This window comes from Brachycentrus maculatus, unplaced genomic scaffold, assembly GCF_059751285.1.
Source record: "Brachycentrus maculatus isolate JH-2025_06_01 unplaced genomic scaffold, ASM5975128v1 h1tg000063l, whole genome shotgun sequence".
Lineage (NCBI taxonomy): Eukaryota > Metazoa > Arthropoda > Insecta > Trichoptera > Brachycentridae > Brachycentrus > Brachycentrus maculatus.
In genome coordinates this window covers 302,986-323,732 of record NW_028280817.1, presented here as the reverse complement: position 1 = coordinate 323,732, position 20,747 = coordinate 302,986, and the positions used below count along the sequence as shown (strand labels likewise).

At 37.4% G+C, this 20,747-nt stretch overlaps 1 protein-coding gene across 1 annotated transcript; it reads left to right on the top strand.

Moving 5' to 3' along the window:
• Positions 1 to 448: 448 nt before the first annotated feature.
• Positions 449 to 19,630, top strand: LOC148311492 (regulator of microtubule dynamics protein 1-like). Its single transcript, XM_088256557.1, has 9 exons — positions 449 to 905; positions 2,078 to 2,159; positions 5,676 to 5,964; positions 6,802 to 7,030; positions 9,404 to 9,502; positions 10,625 to 10,740; positions 12,301 to 12,437; positions 14,476 to 14,572; positions 17,485 to 19,630. Exons 1-9 carry the CDS (start codon positions 785 to 787, stop codon positions 17,551 to 17,553), a joined length of 1,239 nt encoding a protein of 412 aa, XP_088112683.1. The 5' UTR covers positions 449 to 784; the 3' UTR covers positions 17,554 to 19,630.
• The last annotated feature ends 1,117 nt before the right edge of the window (positions 19,631 to 20,747 follow it).

The following is a 20,747-nucleotide window of genomic DNA, read 5'->3' as shown; positions in this document are numbered from 1 at the left end:
AGGACTTCACGAATCCATATTATTCCATTTATATTTTAAAGAAAAATAGTTGTAATGGGGATATATAGAAACAGATTTCTAGCTCAATTGGTTGGAAAGGATGTTCATACTTCGGATGAACAAAAATACAAGCCAAAGATACGATCAGCTGGTTTAATGGTTATTTTCATCTTTATTCAACTAGTTTTAATGTTATTTTATTGTTAATACAATGTTTTACCTTGTGTACAGTTGATTTCCAGAAATTATAATTATAAGGATATTCCAAAATGATTTGTCAGACCTAACTCAACACAACTGAAGTATTTAATGTCTCAGTCATTCACTTACCTCTTTTGAATTGCATTTTTTGTCTTCCTAATAAAATATATTTTTGAATCTAGGTATTTACGAAAGTGCTCTAAGTAGGTACCAACTAAACATAGTATGTAAACATCAAATATTTTTTACGATGGCAGGTCCGAAGTTATAGGTTAACAACTGCTTTCCAAATTGTTACGACAATTTCTGTCAAATAATCATAATATGAAACGATTTCTACCACTGGAATTTTCTACGTCTTTTTGTATATACTTGTTATACGCTCGTTGTTACTTGTGATAATTAGCTTGTTATATCCTAGCCGATGAGAAAATGTGAATTTTGCACCTCGGACTGAGGACGATTTAAAGTTTTTTGAATAATCAACTTTGCCCTTTTAACGTCAGGTAGAGTTTTGCGGCGGGTAAATGTATGCAAATGTGTGATTAGTGTCGTGATTTGTTTGAATAAGTGAAAAACCAAGATGAGTGGAGTCAGTGGAGTATCGAATGGGCTCTTTTGGGCGGCTGTAATGGGGGTTATCGGCGCCGCTGGGATGTTTTTGATCGAGCAAATGTATAATAACAGGAGACGTGTTGTTTTAGGTAATGTTTTTTTGAATAATATATATTTTCTTTCGTCATTTCACCATGACATTTCGTTTTCAATTCATTGCAAAATTTTACGATCGATTTTTAATGACTATATAGATAGCAATATGTTAATTCAATATTATCTAATAGATTTCGCCAATCAATCATTTAATATCTCAAATATGATTTATTATTATATTTAAGTTCCTAAATAAATCAGGAATTATATAAAACGAACCCCATTATATTACAATTTATTAAAAGTATGTTTTTTTTTAAATAAAAAAAAAGGATTTTTGTGTTTTTGTCATTTACACAAATATTTCAATCACCTAATATTTGTGTACTAAGCGGCTCATTATTAGAAATAGGTATCAAATTGTGCTAGAGTGGGGTTGAACCCAGAAACTCTAACTCAAGAGTCGCGCGACACTAACAACGGGACCACAGCCTGACACATTATTTTTGTTAACTTACTAAATAAATCAGGAATTATATTAAACAAACACCATTATATCAGAATTTATTAAGTATGTTTTTAAAAAAATATATATGTATTTAAAAAAGAATAACCCACAAAGTCCCTTCTATTAGAGGCTTGGCTGCAGGTAGGACAGTAAAGATATAGAAGGTATATGTGAAAAATACATCACAAACACCCAGACCAATTCAAAATAAATCTTTCTTGAATTTATTTTACAATTGGCGGGAATCGATCTATTTATTTTTCACATCTACCTTCCCTATCTTTACTAGCCTTAGTTTAGTAGCCCTGAAATTGACTGAAAAGGACCTTTTATACATAATATAAAAGACCCTTTTCAGTCAATTAAAAATAAATCTTTCTTGAATTTATTTTACAATTGGCAAAAATCGATCCCGATATTTATTTTTCACATCTACCTTCCGTATCTTTACTATCCTTAGTTTAGTAGCCCTGAAAAGGGCCTTTATACATAATATAAAAGACCCTTTTCAGTCAATTAAAAATAATTCTTTCTTGAATTTATTTTACAATTGGCGGGAGTCGATCCCGCTATTTATTTTTCACATCTACCCTCCGTATCTTTAGTATCCTCAGTTTAGTAGCCCTGAAAAGGGCCTTTATACATATAAAAGGCCCTTTTCAGATCTACTAAACTTGTTCATATTTGACTTTGTTAACAATTTTTTTACATTCTCAGCTCAGGATCTGGCCCGTCTGGATAGTCAAGTGGCTTCCATGAGGGAGGAGTTGGAACATTTAAAAGAGCTACAATCACAATAGTAAGTTTACCTTTAACCGGATCCACGCGGCTCGCATAACCGTATATGTTTTCACAAAACATGCCCCATACCCGGCTGACATAAGCGTATGTGTTTTTACTTTGCTCCAAGTTTCCAACCTCAGTTCAACTTGCAGCGATTTTTTCATGGTGTGAAACTTTAGATAAAATAATACGTCAATCCTTGGCCTTATGACATCTGTTGAAATATCTGACTAATAATTTGTAACATCACAAGGATAAATAAAAGAACAGATCCCTGATTTTTCTTGAGGTCGATAATTAGTCTGCGCCATAATCATGCCCTATATCTGTCTCACTCTCGACGCTACGCATCGCCAGTGGGCAAGAGTGACACACGATGCGTGCTTTGATTTATTTATGTTACGATCTTATTTGTTTATATTAGGATATATTTCCAGAATAATGTGACACAAGTGTATTATAGAGTACCGAAAAGGCATATGAATCCCACTGAACGTTTTTGTTTAGGAAAATAAATCGTTTCTTAACTAAATACATGATAAAAGTAATCATTTATAAAACGGCGAAATACCGCTGCGCACGGGCGTCTCAAAAAAGTTAACGCGGTTAAAAGTTTAAGATCTACGCGTACATTATTCTTCTTTCTCCATGTTCGCTCCCTAGGTAGAGAATATGGCCAACACGAGACGACTCCAAGTCACTCTGTCATGCGCCATCTCCTTAGCTTTCTCCCAGGTCAGTCCGGCATCTCAAAGTTCCGCTGAGTATAGTCGGTGAATGGTCATCAGCGTCCTTTTGGGGTCGGAAAAAGAGACATGTGGGGTTAACCTTCCCTTTCCGGTGTTGTGTACCTAGTACATATTGCTTCTAATATCTCCATAAATATTATAAATACAAGGCTAAGATTTTAGTTATTCCACCATAATATATTTACGCATTGATTTAACAAATAATATTAATAATAATCAGAATTTATCGGGTACATCGGAGATATTTTGTGAATATCAGAAACAAATTCGCATGTTAACAGCGCGTGAAGAGTGTACGGGAACCGCGACATATTCGCATCTCACTCTTGTATACATGCACTGTGCAAGCGTGAGGAGCTCAAAGTTCAATGTTCTCTGGCTAGAGGGCTAGCGGCATGCCGCGGCAGTAGCTTTTGAGCTTCCGACAAGAGTGGACCTATGCTTGTTCTGTGAGAGTTGCCAGATGGTTTTTTAATGTTTTCAGCAAATAAATCTAAATTATTATAATTTTTGACTTCATTTTTAATTATCTAAGGGGATTGGCTATGAATGTCGTATTTTTCCGATTTAAAATCGCTAATTTTTTATCGTGTAGTGACCACGCAACACCGGGACGCGCATTTTATTTTAGCACCGGAAGGGAAAGGTTAATGATCTCAGGTGGCATTCTAAGGACATGTCTCAACTATGTCCACCTTCTCCTCTTCAGGACTTCCAGTATGAGGGGCTGTTGGGTTCTTCTCCTCACATCCTCATTCCTGACCAAATCATACCACTTTACATCCAGTATTCGCCTCAGGCACCCATTTTCAAAACAATTTTTTTTTTTAAATATAGGAGCATACATTATTATCCTCATATAAAAATAATTTTGTTTTTTGTAATAAAGTAATCTGGGGATGCAAAGAGGCTGGAAGCCGACAGGAAAGCCTGGAGACAGTTTGTGTGCTCCACTTACGGAGCGGATATTGTTTAATAATATATAAAATATTATATCGCTCACTCCTTTCAACAACATCATAAATAAAAAATCATCAATTTTCAGTTGGGAATGTTTTTGGAATGCCTAAAAATGGACTATATTCCAGCAAAAGCGGCATATTTTTAACTTAATATTTACCCGCTACAGGGCAGAAAGTGTTGTTTTTGCATTTTGAAGAAAATGTATTGTTGAATTATTTTTTTAAATATACTAAATATTCAAATGGAGAAAAAAACCTTCAGGTTTTACCTAAAAAGATCTGTTGCACAGTAAAAAGTTCAATAAGTGGCTTGATATTTATTTTTAATACAGTTTATTATATTCTTAAACTTTAAAAACAATCTCCTGAAAAATTGTTGAAAGTAGTGAGTGATATATGAAGGGTCAGTGATTTTTTGGACAAATATTTGTCAGATTGAAAATTAGCTTAATCAAGGTAAAAAACTAGTAATAAAAGGATCATATATTAGAAATAACCAGTTTTTCCTGTAGTTTTTATGTAAAACATATTATGTAAAACGTGTTTTAATTGTTGCAACATAAATTTTAAATTTATAAAATTATCCCCACAGGATAAACAAGCAAGAAATACTATAATTTTGTGCTGTGTTTTCCTTATGAACATAAATATACTTTTGACACGCATTGCCACTTTTTCATTAGTGTCCGCTTGCTAATTTTAGTGTTATGGTCACTATACGAAATGCTTAACTCGGTGTCATAATTTTAAAAAAATCATATTTTTTTTGACATCTCATCAACACATGTGTTGTGATGAAGAAGAACATGGAAGTCTGGGCATTTGCGGGGCTGACGACCGTCATAGGCTGGTTTAAGTGATCACTTTACACACGTGTAACATTCACCATTTCTACCCATTATTGACAACCACACTACTCAAATTCTTGGAAGTTCTAGTGATTCAAGAACAAGGTTTCTAAATTGGTTCATTTATATAGAACTTCCAAGAATTTGACTTCCAAAAATCTTTTTTTTTTTGACATCTCATCAAAGATGAAGAAGAATATGGAAGTCTGGGCATTTACGGGGCTGACGACCGTCATAGGCTGGTTTAAGTGATTACTTTACACACGTGTTGTAAATAAATTAACTGGTCAAATTATAAGCTTAAATAATAAATGAAAATGATATTTTCTGGCGTTTCTCATGTGTGTGATTATAATCCAGGATTCGGATCTCGCATACTAATAAAAGAGTTTCTGCTAAATAAAAAGCTTCTTTTTATCTCACCAAAAGATGTCTCTAGTGATTCAAGAATAATGTTTTAAAATTGGTTCATATATAAAGAACTTCCAAGAATTTGAGTAGTGTGGTTGAGGTATTGTGACAAATTAATATTGACAACATTTTGAGTGTGTCCAAATACTTGTTCACAAATCTCAATAAAAAGCTTCTTTTTATCTCACCAATAGATGTCTCTAGTGAAGTTCTAGTGATTCAAGAACAAGGTTTCTAAATTGGTTTATATATATATCGAACTTCCAAGAATTTGAGTAGTGTGGTTGTCAATAATGGGTAGAATTGGTGAATGTTACACGTGTGTAAAGTGATCACTTAAACACATTTATTTTTAACTGACTAATAAACAAACGTTACTAGCCATCGCGCCGCTTTCCGCATGGGCAGGCAGAGATAATAATAATACACGTAGGAGTTCCAGAAATTTGAGTAGTATGATAGTTAATCATGGGTAAAATGATGAATTTCATCATGTCTTACCATGAAGTGAATGCCGAAACAATAAATAAAACCTTTTCATCATACATCCTTATTATTACAGCGTACAGAAGAAGAGGAGCGCCCAAGCCGCCAAGAGGCCCCCCAAGCACCACGTCAGGAAGTCGTCATCCGCTCACAGCGAAGTCACGGAAGCCAAGGCTGTCAGCCGGCTGTCGGCGGCGTGCGTCAGCGACACGGACTGCACCGAGTACAACTCGGCGCTGGGCACCGACTACGACGTCTCCAGCGAGGAGTTCTACGAGCTGTCTGACTCGGAGAACGAGGACAGCGACGGAGACAGGCGTGGCAGCCTGAAGAACGGGACCGCGAAGATCAGCCGACATGTTGAGGTCAGATTATATTCGCTTTATTTCTATATGATTTTATTTTATTTATTTATTTTTTGTCCGCCTATGTAGTAAATGGTCAGCACGCTCGGCCACCTTTCTGGAGGTCCCGGGTTCGATTCCCAGGGGGGGTCAAATAAATATATGTGATTTTTTCTCTGTAATATAATTTCAACATTACCCTGGACTGGTACCTGAAGCGGAGGGTTGATCACCTTTCCTTCACGTGTCAACGATCAAGATAACACTGCGTTTATATGAAGCAGTGCCCTATGCACCATTGGGGTGCGGATAAGGGTTTTATTATTATTATTTTTTTACAATTATATAAGAGAAATATTAGTGTTTTTATTATTTACACAAATATTTCAATTTCATACTATTTCTGTAAGCCTGAGCGGCTCATTATTAGAAATAGGTATCAAATTGTGGTAGAGTGGGTTTGAGCCGAGAAACTCTGGCTTAAGAGTCCGCGACAGTAACCACGGGACCACAACCCGACACATTATTTGATTCGACAGTAACTTTGTGCTAAAATCCATCCATATGTAATTAAAGTTTTTTTTCCAACCCTTATCCGCACCCGATGTGGTGCATTGTGCACTGCATCATATAAACACAGTGTTAACTTGATTGTTAACACACGAAGGAAAGGTGATCAGCCCTCCGCTTCTGGTACCCTACATTGTACTGTAAATCTGACATTGATGTGGTGCATAGGGCACTGCATCTAAACGCAGTGTTATCTTGATCGTCAACACACGAAGGAAGGTGATCAGCCCTCCGCTTCAGGTACCTTACATTATACTGTAAATTTCCATACATTGTACTGGTTTCCAGATTCTAGCCGCCGCGGACAAGCTGATATCGAACGGCGACGACGCGGAGGTGGATCGCGCCCTGGACATGCTGCGGGAGCTGGCCGCGGAGACGCGCAGCCGCGGGGCTCCGGCCGAAGGGGGGCTCCTGGCGGACGCGCTGTGGCGCATGGGCAAGTGCTGCCAGCGGGCGGCCAACGTGTGCGAGAGGAACAGAGACAGCGAGGGGAAGAAGAAGGTCATATTCCAAGGTGAGATCTCCCCGGTGAAAACTAACTAACTAACTAACTAACCACCACGCCGCTTCGCTGAAGGGGTAGGCAGAGAGAATAGAACGCCACAACGCTCTGTCTCCAATTACAATTTTTTAATTATTTTTTGACATCTCATCATAGATGAAGAAGAATATGGATGTCTGGGCATTTACGGGGCTGACAAATTTGAATTTGAAGAACAAGATTTTTAAATTCGTTCATATATTCATATAGAACTTCCAAGAATTTGAACAAATGAAAATGATATTTTCTGGCGTTTCTCATGTGTGTGATTATAATCCAGGATTGGGACCTCGCATCCTAACATAAGAGTTTCTGCTTAGTAAAAAGCTTCTTTACATCTCACCAATAGATGTCTCCAGTGAAGTTCTAGTGATTCAAGAACAAGGTTTCTAAATTGGTTCATATATATAGTACTTACAAGAATTTGAGTAGTGTGGTTGTCAATAATGGGTAAAATTAGTGAATGTTACACGTGTGTAAAGTGATCAATTAAACCAGCCTATGACGATTGTCAGCCTCGTAAATGCCCAGACTTCCATATTCTTCTTCATCTTTGATGAGATGTCAAAAAATAATATTTCTTTTCCTTCTTCATCTAGGCCTTGTAGGCCTTGTGTCCTGTTTTTAAGAGGGATTAGCCTCTTGCAATATCAATTTCCAGCTGCCGATCCATCTCTTTGGTGGTCCACTTGGGAGTCGGCCGTACAGTGCGATGTGGGGGAGTCTGGATGGTTCCATTCTCCTCACATGCGCATACCACTGTCTCCTTCGTTGGCTTCCCCGCATAACGACATCTTCCATCTCGCATATTTCCCTTATCCTGGCGTTTCTTATTCTATCTTGTAGACTCTTGCCAGATATGGTTTCCAGCTATGCTTCTTAGAGTCTTCATTTTTGACAAGCTAAGCGCGTTTTTTTGTGCCAACTGTGTTCACTCTACTTTCAATCCCATACATCATGATGGGTCGGACACAAGTTTTGTAAATTTTGATTTTGCTGACAATCTTCATCTCAAGATTTTTCCACATAGAATTTTTAAGGCATCCTGAGATGGCTGCAGCGTTGTTTACTTGCTCTGTCACATGGTAGATCTGTTTGACCACATAGGTTCACACCCAGATATTTGAACTTTTCCACCTGTTCCACTAAGATGCCATCCACAGTCACGCTACATCCCACCGGGATCCGAGAGAACACCATTGTGGGTACGTGGTTGGCCCAATGGCACAGATCACGGGCACACACGCCCACTATCTCCTCAGAGGTTGCAATTTATATTAAATGAAAAAATAAAAAAGAATAAATAATCGAACTTACTTGAAAATCTGCGTTTATTTGCACAAAAGATTTTGGTTTACAATTAACTTAAAATTTACAGGTTTTAATTCTAAACTGGTATTCACAAAAATATTATTAAAATGTTACAATATTTTGTCACAAGGAGACACGGGTGTAGGATGTAGCGACAGTTCAATTGCAGTTTCGGTGACAATAGAGAGAATGTACTCGGCTTGCTCTTGCTTAGAAGGGCTTGGTGACGTCACACTGCTATGTTCGTAAATGGGCGGGACATTCACCACACCATGCTCTTAGTCTTTGTAGCTGATATAGTCATGATGTATTTTTGACTATCAAGACGGAATGCGTGCAAGAGTAGTTGCAGCTCCCCCTCTCAGTCTCAGCAAATACTACAGCCTATTTCTCTTTCTTTTTATTTGATCTAAATCCAAAAAATATAGTGAAATATTATGAACATAGCGTGTATCAGAGAGTTAGCTGTACCCACCTTCGGGTCAATTGAAATTTTTGTATGATCAGTTTGGGAAACGTGGATAATGAGTGTCGTCTCTTTAACACCTGCATCCTAACAGTGTTGCTGTATGGATGTGAGTCGTGGCACCTCACCAAAGCTCAAAGCAAGAAACTACCATCTTTTGAAAATAGGTGCCTGAGGCAAATACTGGGTATAAAGTGGTATGACTTGGTCAGGAATGACGATGTGAGGAGAAGAACTCAACAGCCCCTCATACTGGAAGTCCTGAAGAGGAGAAGGTGGACATGGTTGGGACATGTCCTTAGAATGACACCTGAGAGCATCAACCCCTTGTCTCTTCTTCCAACCCCGAGGATTCCGGCGCCCCGGAAGGCCGCTGTCGACCATTCACCGACTATACTCAGCGGAACTTCGAGACGCCAGACTGACCTGGGAGGAAGCCAAGGAGATGGCGCGTGACAGAGTGACTTGGAGACGTCTCGTGTTGGCCATATGTTCCACCTAGGGAGCGAACGTGGAAAGAAGAAGATGAAGAAGGATAATATAGAGTTAAAATGTTTTATGCATTGCAGGAATCGAATATTGCAAGGAAGCCGTAGAAAAAGATCCGGAAAATGCTGAAGCTCACAAGTGGTACGCTATCCTCGTCGGCTTGCGGTCCGATTTTGTAGGCAAGTATTATTTATTTTAATATGAGCTTTTAATACCACTTGAGTTATATTTATTTTAACGATTTATTTTGAAAGCTACAGATGCTTCCATCTCCGGGTCTGAATATGGGATTATAATAATAAAATAATAAAACCCTTATCCGCTCCCCAATGGTGCATAGGGCACTGCGTCATATAAACGCAGTGTTATCTTGATGTTTACACATGAAGGAAAGGTGATCAGCCCTCCGCTTCAGGTACCAGTCCAGGGTAATATTGATAAATATTACAGTGAAAAAATCACTCATATTTATTTTACCCCCCCTGGGAATCGAACCCGGGACCTCCAGAACGGTAGCCGAGCGTGCTGACCATTACACTACGGAGGCGGAATTAATTGTATCCATATTCAGACCTGTACACCATAGCTATTATTTATTAAATTACTATAAGGGCGTTGTTACATTTTACTGTCCGGCAGTCCGGTTTTAATAAAATGAAGGCGACTATGACAGTTTAGCGTGATGGTATTTACGCGCAGCGTGTTCACGCACCGATCAAGAGCTCCGATCCGAAGAAAGATGGACAAAAGCACAAGCCAATCATCATTTCAAAACGCTAACTGACGTGCCGGATGGTAAAATTCTGTATGATTCTGTGTAGTGGACAAACGCCTTTACACAACTTACTTTTTGCAGAAACAAAATTGGTTTAGTGTGATTTGTTTTTCTGGTTTCTGGTAATTTTATAACTTCAATTTTTTGATGTTACAACTATTTGTAAGATACAAATAATCATTAAATTATGAATATCGATGTAAAACATTATTTAAAAAAATAAAACATAGTATGAATTGAAATTTTTCGCACAACCCTGAAGAAATCCCTTTCATACTGTCCAAAATGTATCCGATACTTAAATAAATCGTGATGTCTGATTTGACGATTTGGTATTTCTCGCTAGAGTACCGAAAACCGATATATCAGATTTTGGTAAGGGGCTAGACATGTCCTCGAGGGATGGAAAAGTGGATAAAGATAGTCCCGCCAAAACCTTTTTTTAAATCTGCACTAATTATTAAAATTGCACTTTTTTGTGAGTTTGTATTTATATGTGAGTGTTGTCTTATTTTCTTGTTTGCAGGAACTAAGGAAAAAATACTAGATGGCGCCATATTCAGGGAGCATGTGGAGGAAGCGCTCCGACTGAACCCGACCGATGCTAGTCTCTACCATCTGATTGGTCGATTTAAATTCGAAGTAAGAAAATAATATTCCTTTTATATACTGTTGGTAGAGAGCGAGAGACGCTTATAAGCGTTCTATTTGCTTACTTTAGGTAGAGCGCGAGAGACGCCTGCAAACATAGTACAGATGGGAATTGGGTGTTGCGGCTACTTGTGATTAGTATACTGAGGGTCGGGCGGCAGACTGCCAGAGTATAATTAGGGTCCTTTTCCATACTGTCGGTAGAGAGCGGGAGACGCTTGCGAGCGTTCTATTTGCTTACTTTAGGTAGAGCGCGAGAGACGCCTGCAAACATTGTACAGATGGGAATTGGGTGTTGCGGCTACTTGTGATTAGTATACTGAGGGTCGGGCGGCAGACTGCCAGAGTATAATTAGGGTCCTTTTCCATACTGTCGGTAGAGAGCGGGAGACGCTTGCGAGCGTTCTATTTGCTTACTTTAGGTAGAGCGCGAGAGACGCCTGCAAACATTGTACAGATGGGAATTGGGTGTTGCGGCTACTTGTGATTAGTATACTGAGGGTCGGGCGGCAGACTGCCAGAGTATAATTAGGGTCCTTTTCCATACTGTCGGTAGAGAGCGGGAGACGCTTGCGAGCGTTCTATTTGCTTACTTTAGGTAGAGCGCGAGAGACGCCTGCAAACATTGTACAGATGGGAATTGGGTGTTGCGGCTACTTGTGATTAGTATACTGAGGGTCGGGCGGCAGACTGCCAGAGTATAATTAGGGTCCTTTTCCATACTGTCGGTAGAGAGCGGGAGACGCTTGCGAGCGTTCTATTTGCTTACTTTAGGTAGAGCGCGAGAGACGCCTGCAAACATTGTACAGATGGGAATTGGGTGTTGCGGCTACTTGTGATTAGTATACTGAGGGTCGGGCGGCAGACTGCCAGAGTATAATTAGGGTCCTTTTCCATACTGTCGGTAGAGAGCGGGAGACGCTTGCGAGCGTTCTATTTGCTTACTTTAGGTAGAGCGCGAGAGACGCCTGCAAACATTGTACAGATGGGAATTGGGTGTTGCGGCTACTTGTGATTAGTATACTGAGGGTCGGGCGGCAGACTGCCAGAGTATAATTAGGGTCCTTTTCCATACTGTCGGTAGAGAGCGGGAGACGCTTGCGAGCGTTCTATTTGCTTAGTTTAGGTAGAGCGCGAGAGACGCCTGCAAACATTGCACAGATGGTAATTGGGTGTTGCGGCTACTTGTGATTAGTATACCGAGGGTCGGGCGGCAGACTGCCAGAGTATAATTAGGGTCCTTTTCCATACTGTTGGTAGAGAGCGGGAGACGCTTGCGAGCGTTCTATTTGCTTACTTTAGGTAGAGCGCGAGAGACGCCTGCAAACATTGTACAGATGGGAATTGGGTGTTGCGGCTACTTGTGATTAGTACACTGAGGGTCGGGCGGCAGACTGCTAGAGTATAATTAGGGTCCTAGTTGATGAAAAAACTGCCCGACAACAATGTGTTAAAATAGAGACAATTTTTCACTAAAACAGCACATTGTTAAATGGTCAGTTTTACTCATATATTTTACTAATGCAATACGTTTTTTTTTCAACTCTTTAGCTATCAAACCTGTCGTGGTTGGAGCGCAAGGTTGCTGCTGCTCTATTCGCAGAAGTCCCTATGTCCACGTTTGACGACGCATTAAGAGAATTTGAAAAGGCGGAAGAACTATCTAAAATTCAATGGAAAGAAAACAGGTAAATTATCCTAATTCTCAACCGTTCATATTTTTTTATACATAACTACTTCTTATGCAATACTGCTTATTATAATCCTAATTTTCATTATCTAAAGCGGTTACGTAATTTAATGGAGCATCCAAATAATTTATAGCAAATATAAGCCTTATCACAAAAGCTGAAGTGGCACTACATAACCGAGACTGGTTCCATCCCTAATTTATATGAAGTGAAGCATGGAGTTGGAAAAAGAAGGATGAAAGTAAAGTGAATGATAACGGGCACATATCGCTCACTCCTTTTAAGAACGTCATAAATAAAAAAACTTGATTTTTCAGGAGAACGTTTTTTTCAAGTTTAAAAATATAATACAATGTATTAAAAATAAATATCAAGCCACTTATTGAACTTTTTACTGTGCCACAGATCTTTTAAGGTAAAACCTAAAGGCTTTTTCTCCATTTGAAAAATATTTAGTATATTTAAAAAAATAATTGAACAATACCTTTTCTTCAAAATGCAAAAACAACACTTTCTGCCCTGTATGTAGCGGGTAAATATCAAGTAAAAAATATGCCTCTTTTACTGGGATATATTACATTTTCTGGGCATTCCGAAAACATGCACAACTGAAAATTGTCGATTTTTGATTTTTGATTTTTCATGTTCTTGAAAGGAGTGAGCGAAATGTGTATCAACACTGGCGGCGCCCACTTGACGAGTATCATCTTTTCAAAGTGGAACAAAGTAACAAAAAAAAATGTAAAAGACAAATCACTCAAAATTTTATTTAATAAAATAGTTATTTTAAAACAAAATTGGATGATTAATTTTGCACCACCCTAAATCCGTTTGTATACTGCAGTTGTCTAGTTCACAAATGTGGAATATTATTGACATACGACGCCATTTGTAAAAATTATAACATCTGATAGTTTGACCAAATTATAAGCTAAAATAATAAAATGAAAAGGATAGTTTTCTAGCGTTTCTCATGTATGCGATTATAATCCAGGATTCGGACCTCACATACTAATGAAAGAGTTTCTGCTCAATAAAAATAGCTCTTTATCTCACCAATAGATGTATCTAATGAAAATTCTAGTGATTCAAGTACAATGATTCGAAATTGGATCATATATATATATATATATATATATATATATATATATATATATATATATATATATATATATATATATATATATATATATATATATATAGAACCTCCAAAGAATTTGAGTAGTGTGGTTGTCAATCATGGGTAGAATTGGTGAATGTTACACAACATTTATCTGGTCAAATTATAAGCTTAATAATAAAAATGAAAATGGTATTTTCTGGCGTTTCTCATGTGTGTGATTATAATCCAGGATTCGGACCTCACATACTAATATAAGAGTTTCTGCTTAATAAAAAGCTTCTTTACGTCTCACCAATAGATGTCTCTAGTGAAGTTCTAGTGATTCATGAACAAGGTTTCTAAATTGATTCATATATATATAGAACTTCCAAGAATTTGAGTAGTGTGGTTGTCAATAATGGGTAGAATTGGTGAATGTTACATGTGTGTAAAGTGATCACTTAAACCAGCCTATGACGGTCGTAAGCCCCGTAAATGCCCAGACTTCCATATTCTTCTTCATCTTTGATGAGATGTCAAAAAATAATATGAATGTTACACATGTGTAAGGTGATCACTTATGATAGTCGTAAGCCCCGTGAATGCCCAGACTTTCGACTTCTTTGTTGAGATGTCAAAAATAATATAAATAAATGTTTTTATTTGAATCTGTGTTGGAAATAGGAGGGATAATCTAGTGTGGGCCAACCAGGAACTTGTCAGCAATTGCTCATCGCTGGGAGGAAACCACGTTGCACTCCTCAGGAGAAGCCGGACTGCTGACTGTCCTCAGCAGGCCTTCCGTACCACTAGAAGAGGGTTGGGCATTTTGTGTCCTAGCTTGGTTTATGGTAGCAATGATAGTATGGAGTCCGTATGGTAGAGTTGTATTCGACTTGGCTTCTAACTGAGGAATTTTTGGTACTGTTTCAGATTGCTGCTGGCAAAGTGCCACATAGGAAAGGGAGACTACGCGGGCGGCGTGCAGTGGCTGGACAAGACAGTTTCCGTACCGAGTATAACCTCCGACGTAAGTTGCAACTTCAAAATTTCTTTTAATTTTATGAATATTTTAAACAATAACAATTTTTCTCTTCTTGGTAGGCCTTGTGGCCTATTTTTAAGGGGATAATTCCGAAGACAGAACTCATTCGCCAGCCAACCGCCGAAGAGGTAACATGTCTATCCACACCCCATTTTTAAATGTCAGGTTGTGGTCCCGTGGTTAGTGTCGCGGACTCTAAAATCAGAGTTTCTCGGTTCGAACCCACTCTACCACAATTTGATACCTTTTTTTAATTTTTTTATTTTATATATGGAATAACTGGCAAAGCCTCTATTAGAGGCTTGTCTGCAGGTAGGATAAGTAAGTATAAGGAAGGTTTATGTGAAAAATGCATCACAAACATCCAGACCAATTGAAAATAAATATTTCTTGAATTTATTTTGCACTTGGCGGGAATCAAACTCGCAATGCCAGTTTCGCAGTCGATCGGATACCCAAATACACCACGGTATCCATTTTCCTAATAATGAGCCGCTAAGGATCACAGAAAAAGTATGAAATTTAAATATTTGTGTAAATAATAAAAACACAAATATTTAACTTTTGTATCAAAAATTTCTGGCTGTCCGCCTCCGTAGTGTGATGGTCAGCACGCTCGGCTATGGTTCTGGAGGTCCCGGGTTTGATTCCCAAGTTGGGTAAAATAAATATTAGTGATTTTTTCACTGTCATATTTATTCAATATTACCCTGGACTGGTACCTGAAGCGGAGGGCTGATCACCTTTCCTTCACGTGTAAACGATCAAGATAACACTGCGTTTATATGACGCAGTGCCCTATGCACCATTGGGGTGCGGATAAGGGTTTTATTATTATTATTATTATCAAAAATTTTAAAAAATAATGTGCACATTGAAAAAATAATTTAATTATTTGTTTTAAACTCTTTATCTTTCAATAACTCTTTTCTTTTCTAAACATATAATTGACTTTTAATTAAAAATAGTTTGTTTTTATACAATAACGCTGTTTTAAGATAAAAATCGATTACGTAAAATGTACCTGGTTTTAGAGAAAATTAAGTTGCGACTTATTATTTTTTGACATTTCATCAAAGATGAAGAAGAATATGGAAGTCTGGGCATTTACGGGGCTTACGACCGTCATAGGCTGGTTTGAGTGATCACTTTACACACGTGTAACATTCACCAATTCTACCCATAAATAATATGAAAATAACTCCTGTAATTGGAGATAATCCAGATTTTGTGAACAAGTATTTGGACACACTCAAAATGTTGTAAGTTGCGACTTATTGGATACTGGGCCTTAAGAGGGATCAGCCTCCTGCGATGTCAATTCCCAGCTGTTTAGTCCATCTCTTTAGTGGTCTGCCCGAGAGTCGTCTACCTTAGAGTCAGCCGTACAGTGCAATGTGGGGGAGTCTGGATGGTTCCCTTCTCCTCATATGCGCATACCGTTGTCTCCTTGGTTGCCTTCCCCACCTAACGACATCTTCCATCTCGCACATTTCTCTTATCCTGGTGTTCCTTATTCTATCTCAATGATACTCAACCTTTTTTTTCTTCGGGCCGCATACATATATTTGTAAAGCTACGCGGGCCGCAACACTATACTGGTATGACAAAAAATATCGTGAAACCCACCACCCCCGTTTTTTTGGAAAACCATTTGAGATTTATAAAAATATGACCAAAACAGAATAATAATGTCCGCCTCCGTAGTGTAATGGTCAGCACGCTCGGCTACCGTTCTGGAGGATCCGGGTTCGATTCCCAGGGGGGGTAAAATAAATATGAGTGATTTTTTCACTGTAATATTTATTTAATATTACCCTGGACTGGTACCTGAAGCGGAAGGCTGATCACCTTTCCTTCATGTGCGAACGATCAAGATAACACTGCGTTTATATGATGCAGTGCCCTATGCACCATTGGAATGCGGATAAGGGTTTTATTATTAATTTATTATATATTTGTCTGTCAAATGTTTGTTTTTTGGGAATAAATCTAGCGTGTGCAGTAGCAACACTCTTATACCAGATCTGATGTTGACACGACAACGACCATCCTATTCGGGTTTCCATGTCTGTACGTCAAAGTCAAAATAAATCTCAAGATATACGATTCTATATTTATAGAATGCCAGATTTCGTAAGTCATGTTCCTGATAATAAATGTGTTGGGGGCCGCACAAAAAAGCTTGGCGGGCCGCAGGTTGAGTATGGCTGTTCTATCTTGTAGACTCTTGCCAGATATGCTCCGTGGAGTCTTCATTTCTAACACTCTGATGCTAATTTATGCCTAATTTTACAACATTTTGAGTGTCTCCAAATACTTGTTCACAAAATCTGGATTATCTCCAATTACAGGAGTTATTTTCATATTATTTTTTGACATCTGGGCATTTACGGGGCTGACGACCGTCATAGGCTGGTTTAAGTGATCACTTTACACACGTGTAACATTCACCAATTCTACCCATTATTGACAACCACACTACTCAAATTCTTGGAAGTTCTTTATATATGAACCAACTTAGAAACCTTGTTCTTGAATCACTAGAACTTCACTAGAGACATCTATTGGTTAGATGTAAAGAAGCTTTTTACTAAGCAGAAACTCTTATATTAGTATGTGAGATCCGAATCCTGGATTATAATCACAAACATGAGAAACGCCAGAAAATACCATTTTCATTTTTATTATTAAGCTTATAATTTGACCAGATAATTTATTTACAACATTTTGAGTGTGTCCAAATACTTGTTCACAAAATCTGGATTTTCTCCAATTACAGGAGTTATTTTCATATTATTTTTTGACATCTCATGCCCAGACTTCCATATTCTTCTTCATCTTTGATGAGATGTCAAAAAATAATATGCCTAATTTTCATGAAATTTTGTCTTCAGGATCACGTTGCTGAAAGAGAAGCGCAAGAAATGCTGACCAAGTACTCCAGCTATAGGAAATCTTACTAAAGGAATAATTGCCAAATCCGACCGCCTTGGGGCCTATTCTCTAAGTCTACTGTCAGTGTTGAAAATATAATCCTACCCCCATTTCTTACTCAAACATTTACACCAGTGGTAGTAGCTCCAAAAAAAATTACTAATGAAAACGCAGTAAGACCATAATCGACGCGTTTCTGTGATGTCTTTTATTTTTCTTGAAGTTTTACGCTCATACTTTGTGGCGCATTTTACAAAACCTTATAAAATATAACTAAAACATTGTTCAACCACTTTTTTTTTGGTGCTTTTCTACAACCGGTTTTATGTAGAGCCCAGTAAATATCTATCCCTGAAGATAACAAGGTGCTTGTCGAAACCAAAAGTGGTTAAAAACCAAATTTTGGTTTTATTTTATCTTGTTTATTATTCATTATCCGCCTCCGTGGTGTAATGGTTAGCGTGTTAAGCTACCGTGCTGGAGGTCCCGGGTTTGACTTGAATATTTGTAATTTTACACTCTAATATTTATTTGATATGACCCTGGACTGTTCCCTGAAGCGCAGGAGTGATCACCTCGCCTTCATGTAAGTAACGATCAAGATAACATTGCGTCAATACGACACAGTGCCCTATGCACCACTGGGTGTGGATAAGAGTCAGAAGAAGAATTATTCATTACACTTTAAATTTTTCTCAACTTCATGTCTTTAGTCAAAGGTTGGCACACGGTGTGTGACGCCTTTGATATGCCCGACATGCATTTGGCACACATTTTTAAATGGCGAGGTGCCCGAAATTCAGAACTCAATTCCTCGAGACCAGCGCTTCTCAAACTTTTTTTAGCGACGGAACCATTTTGAATCGCCAAATATTTTACAGAGTCATAAAACAAGCTAACCTGTTCATTATTTAATTATAGTAATAAAAATACGAAAATAGGGTATTATTTTTAGTAGGTATATTAGACACTACTGAATTCTAAAATAAGTAAAACCTGGTTTTATGATTATTATGTAAATAAACCAGCCAACAACTCCATTCAACAACGTCATATATATTAAAAATCGTCAATTTTCAGTTGTGCATATTTTCGGAATGCCCAGAAAATGTACTATATCTCAGCGAATGCGGCATATTTTTAACTTAATAATTACCCGCTAGAGGGCAGAAAATGTATTGTTTAATCATTTTTTAAAATATACTTCACATTTTTCAAATGTAGAAAAAACCTTCAGGTTTTACCTAAAAAGATCTGTTGCACAGTAAAAAGTTCAATAAGTGGCTTGATATTTATTTTTAATACATTATATTTTTAAACTTTAAAAACGATCTCCTGAAATATCAAGTTTTTTTTAATCATGACGTTGTTGAAGGAAGTGAGCGATATGCATTCAGCTTGATCCTCTTTTTCAACGCAAAATTTTGATCACCGATGAGGCACATTTTTGGTTAAACAGCTGTATTGACAGCTTATTGAAGCAGAATTGCCAAATTCGGAGTGAAGAAAACTCAAAAATCTTTGTGGAGACGCCCTTACATCTATTAAAAGTCACTGTTTGGTGACTTTATGGGCAGGTGGAATCGTTGGCCCAATTTTTTAAAAAGACGATGCCGGCCAGAATGTTACGGTCAATGGAGAGCGCTACAGAACCATGATTACTGACTTTTTTGTACATCGGTTGAATGGCATTGATGTGACAAAGCTTTAGTTTCAACAAGATGGCACAACATGCCACACGGCGGGTGCCACCATCAATTTACTGCGAGAAATTTTAATTTATATACGTCTAAAAAAAACACTATGAATTATGAAATGTTTACGGCAGACTATCTACCTTTATATTATTCAACATTCCAATGATAACCTCATTTATTTGATTTGTTTTAAGTAACTGTTTTATTGTATATCTTTGTTTATTGTATATCTTTGTTTATTGTATTTCTTTGTTTATGTATTATTTGTCTTTCGCAAAGTCTCAATTCTAAAACCCGCCATAATATAGGCCAGTCACTAGGTAATTTTAAATTCTATCATTTATTAATTCGGCAGTAACTTTGCGGTTATATCTATCCATTTTATATTTCAATTTTACGGGGTAAAAAACACTAACAGAGTAAAATTTTAGGCAATTCACTTGGCTAGCCCATGTATCCGCATACTCCTGAGAGCTTGCCTCTTATACAAGGCATCAGGCTCAGTTGCAATAGTTCAAGACAATCTGTCGGCAGTTCTGCAGAAGACGCAGTTTGTGGACTGCATATGCTCCACACAGGGAGAGGATATAGATAAATGAATGAATGAAATACCACTATTTCTTACATCCATCGAGCACGTGTCACAATAGATTTTAGCTTCTTGTGGTATTCGTAACAATTTGAGTGTGTCCAAATACTCATTCACAAATCTGGGTTTCTCTACTTAACTCTACGCTAAATAAAAGCTTTCTAAATCCAATCATAGATGGCTGATGTGAACTCAATCATGGAACTTCATGAGATTGATCATATATCTATGACTTCTAAAATTAGTAGTATGGTTGTCAATCATGGGTAAAATGGTGAATATTACACGTGTGTAAAGTGATCACTTAACCAACCTATATGACATGTCGTAAGCCCTGTAAATACCCAGACTTCCATATTCTTCTCCGTCTTTATTAAAATGTCAAAATCTTGTGGTATTTACTACGTAAAATTTAAATTAAAAATGGATTGATATTATTTGTTTTTTTTTAAATTTATTATAATTTTTGTTACACAGCATTGTTAAGTTTCGATTGTTTGAATGAAATCAAGCTAATTATTTTTAAGCATTAAAAATTAAATCTTTAAATTGAAACCCTTACGTATTGTAGTAAATATATTGTATAATACTCTTAGTATTGAAGATCGTTTATACAGGTGGCACAAAATTAATCACCTTATCGGGAAATGATAAAAAAATTGCAAATGGTGTCGTACGTCAATCATATTTGACAATTGTGAACTAGACAGCTGCAGTATACAAACAGATTCGGAGTGGCGCAAAATTAATCATCCAATGTAGTTTTTTTAAAATAATTGTTTAACTTAAAAAAAATTTTTTTAATGATGGAAATCTTTATTTGAACATTATTTTTTTTTTTGTAAAGTGAAAAAGATGATATCCGCCATGTGGCTGTCGCCAGTGTTGATACACATTTGTGCCCGTTTTATCAATCTGTTTGTATACTGCAGCAGTC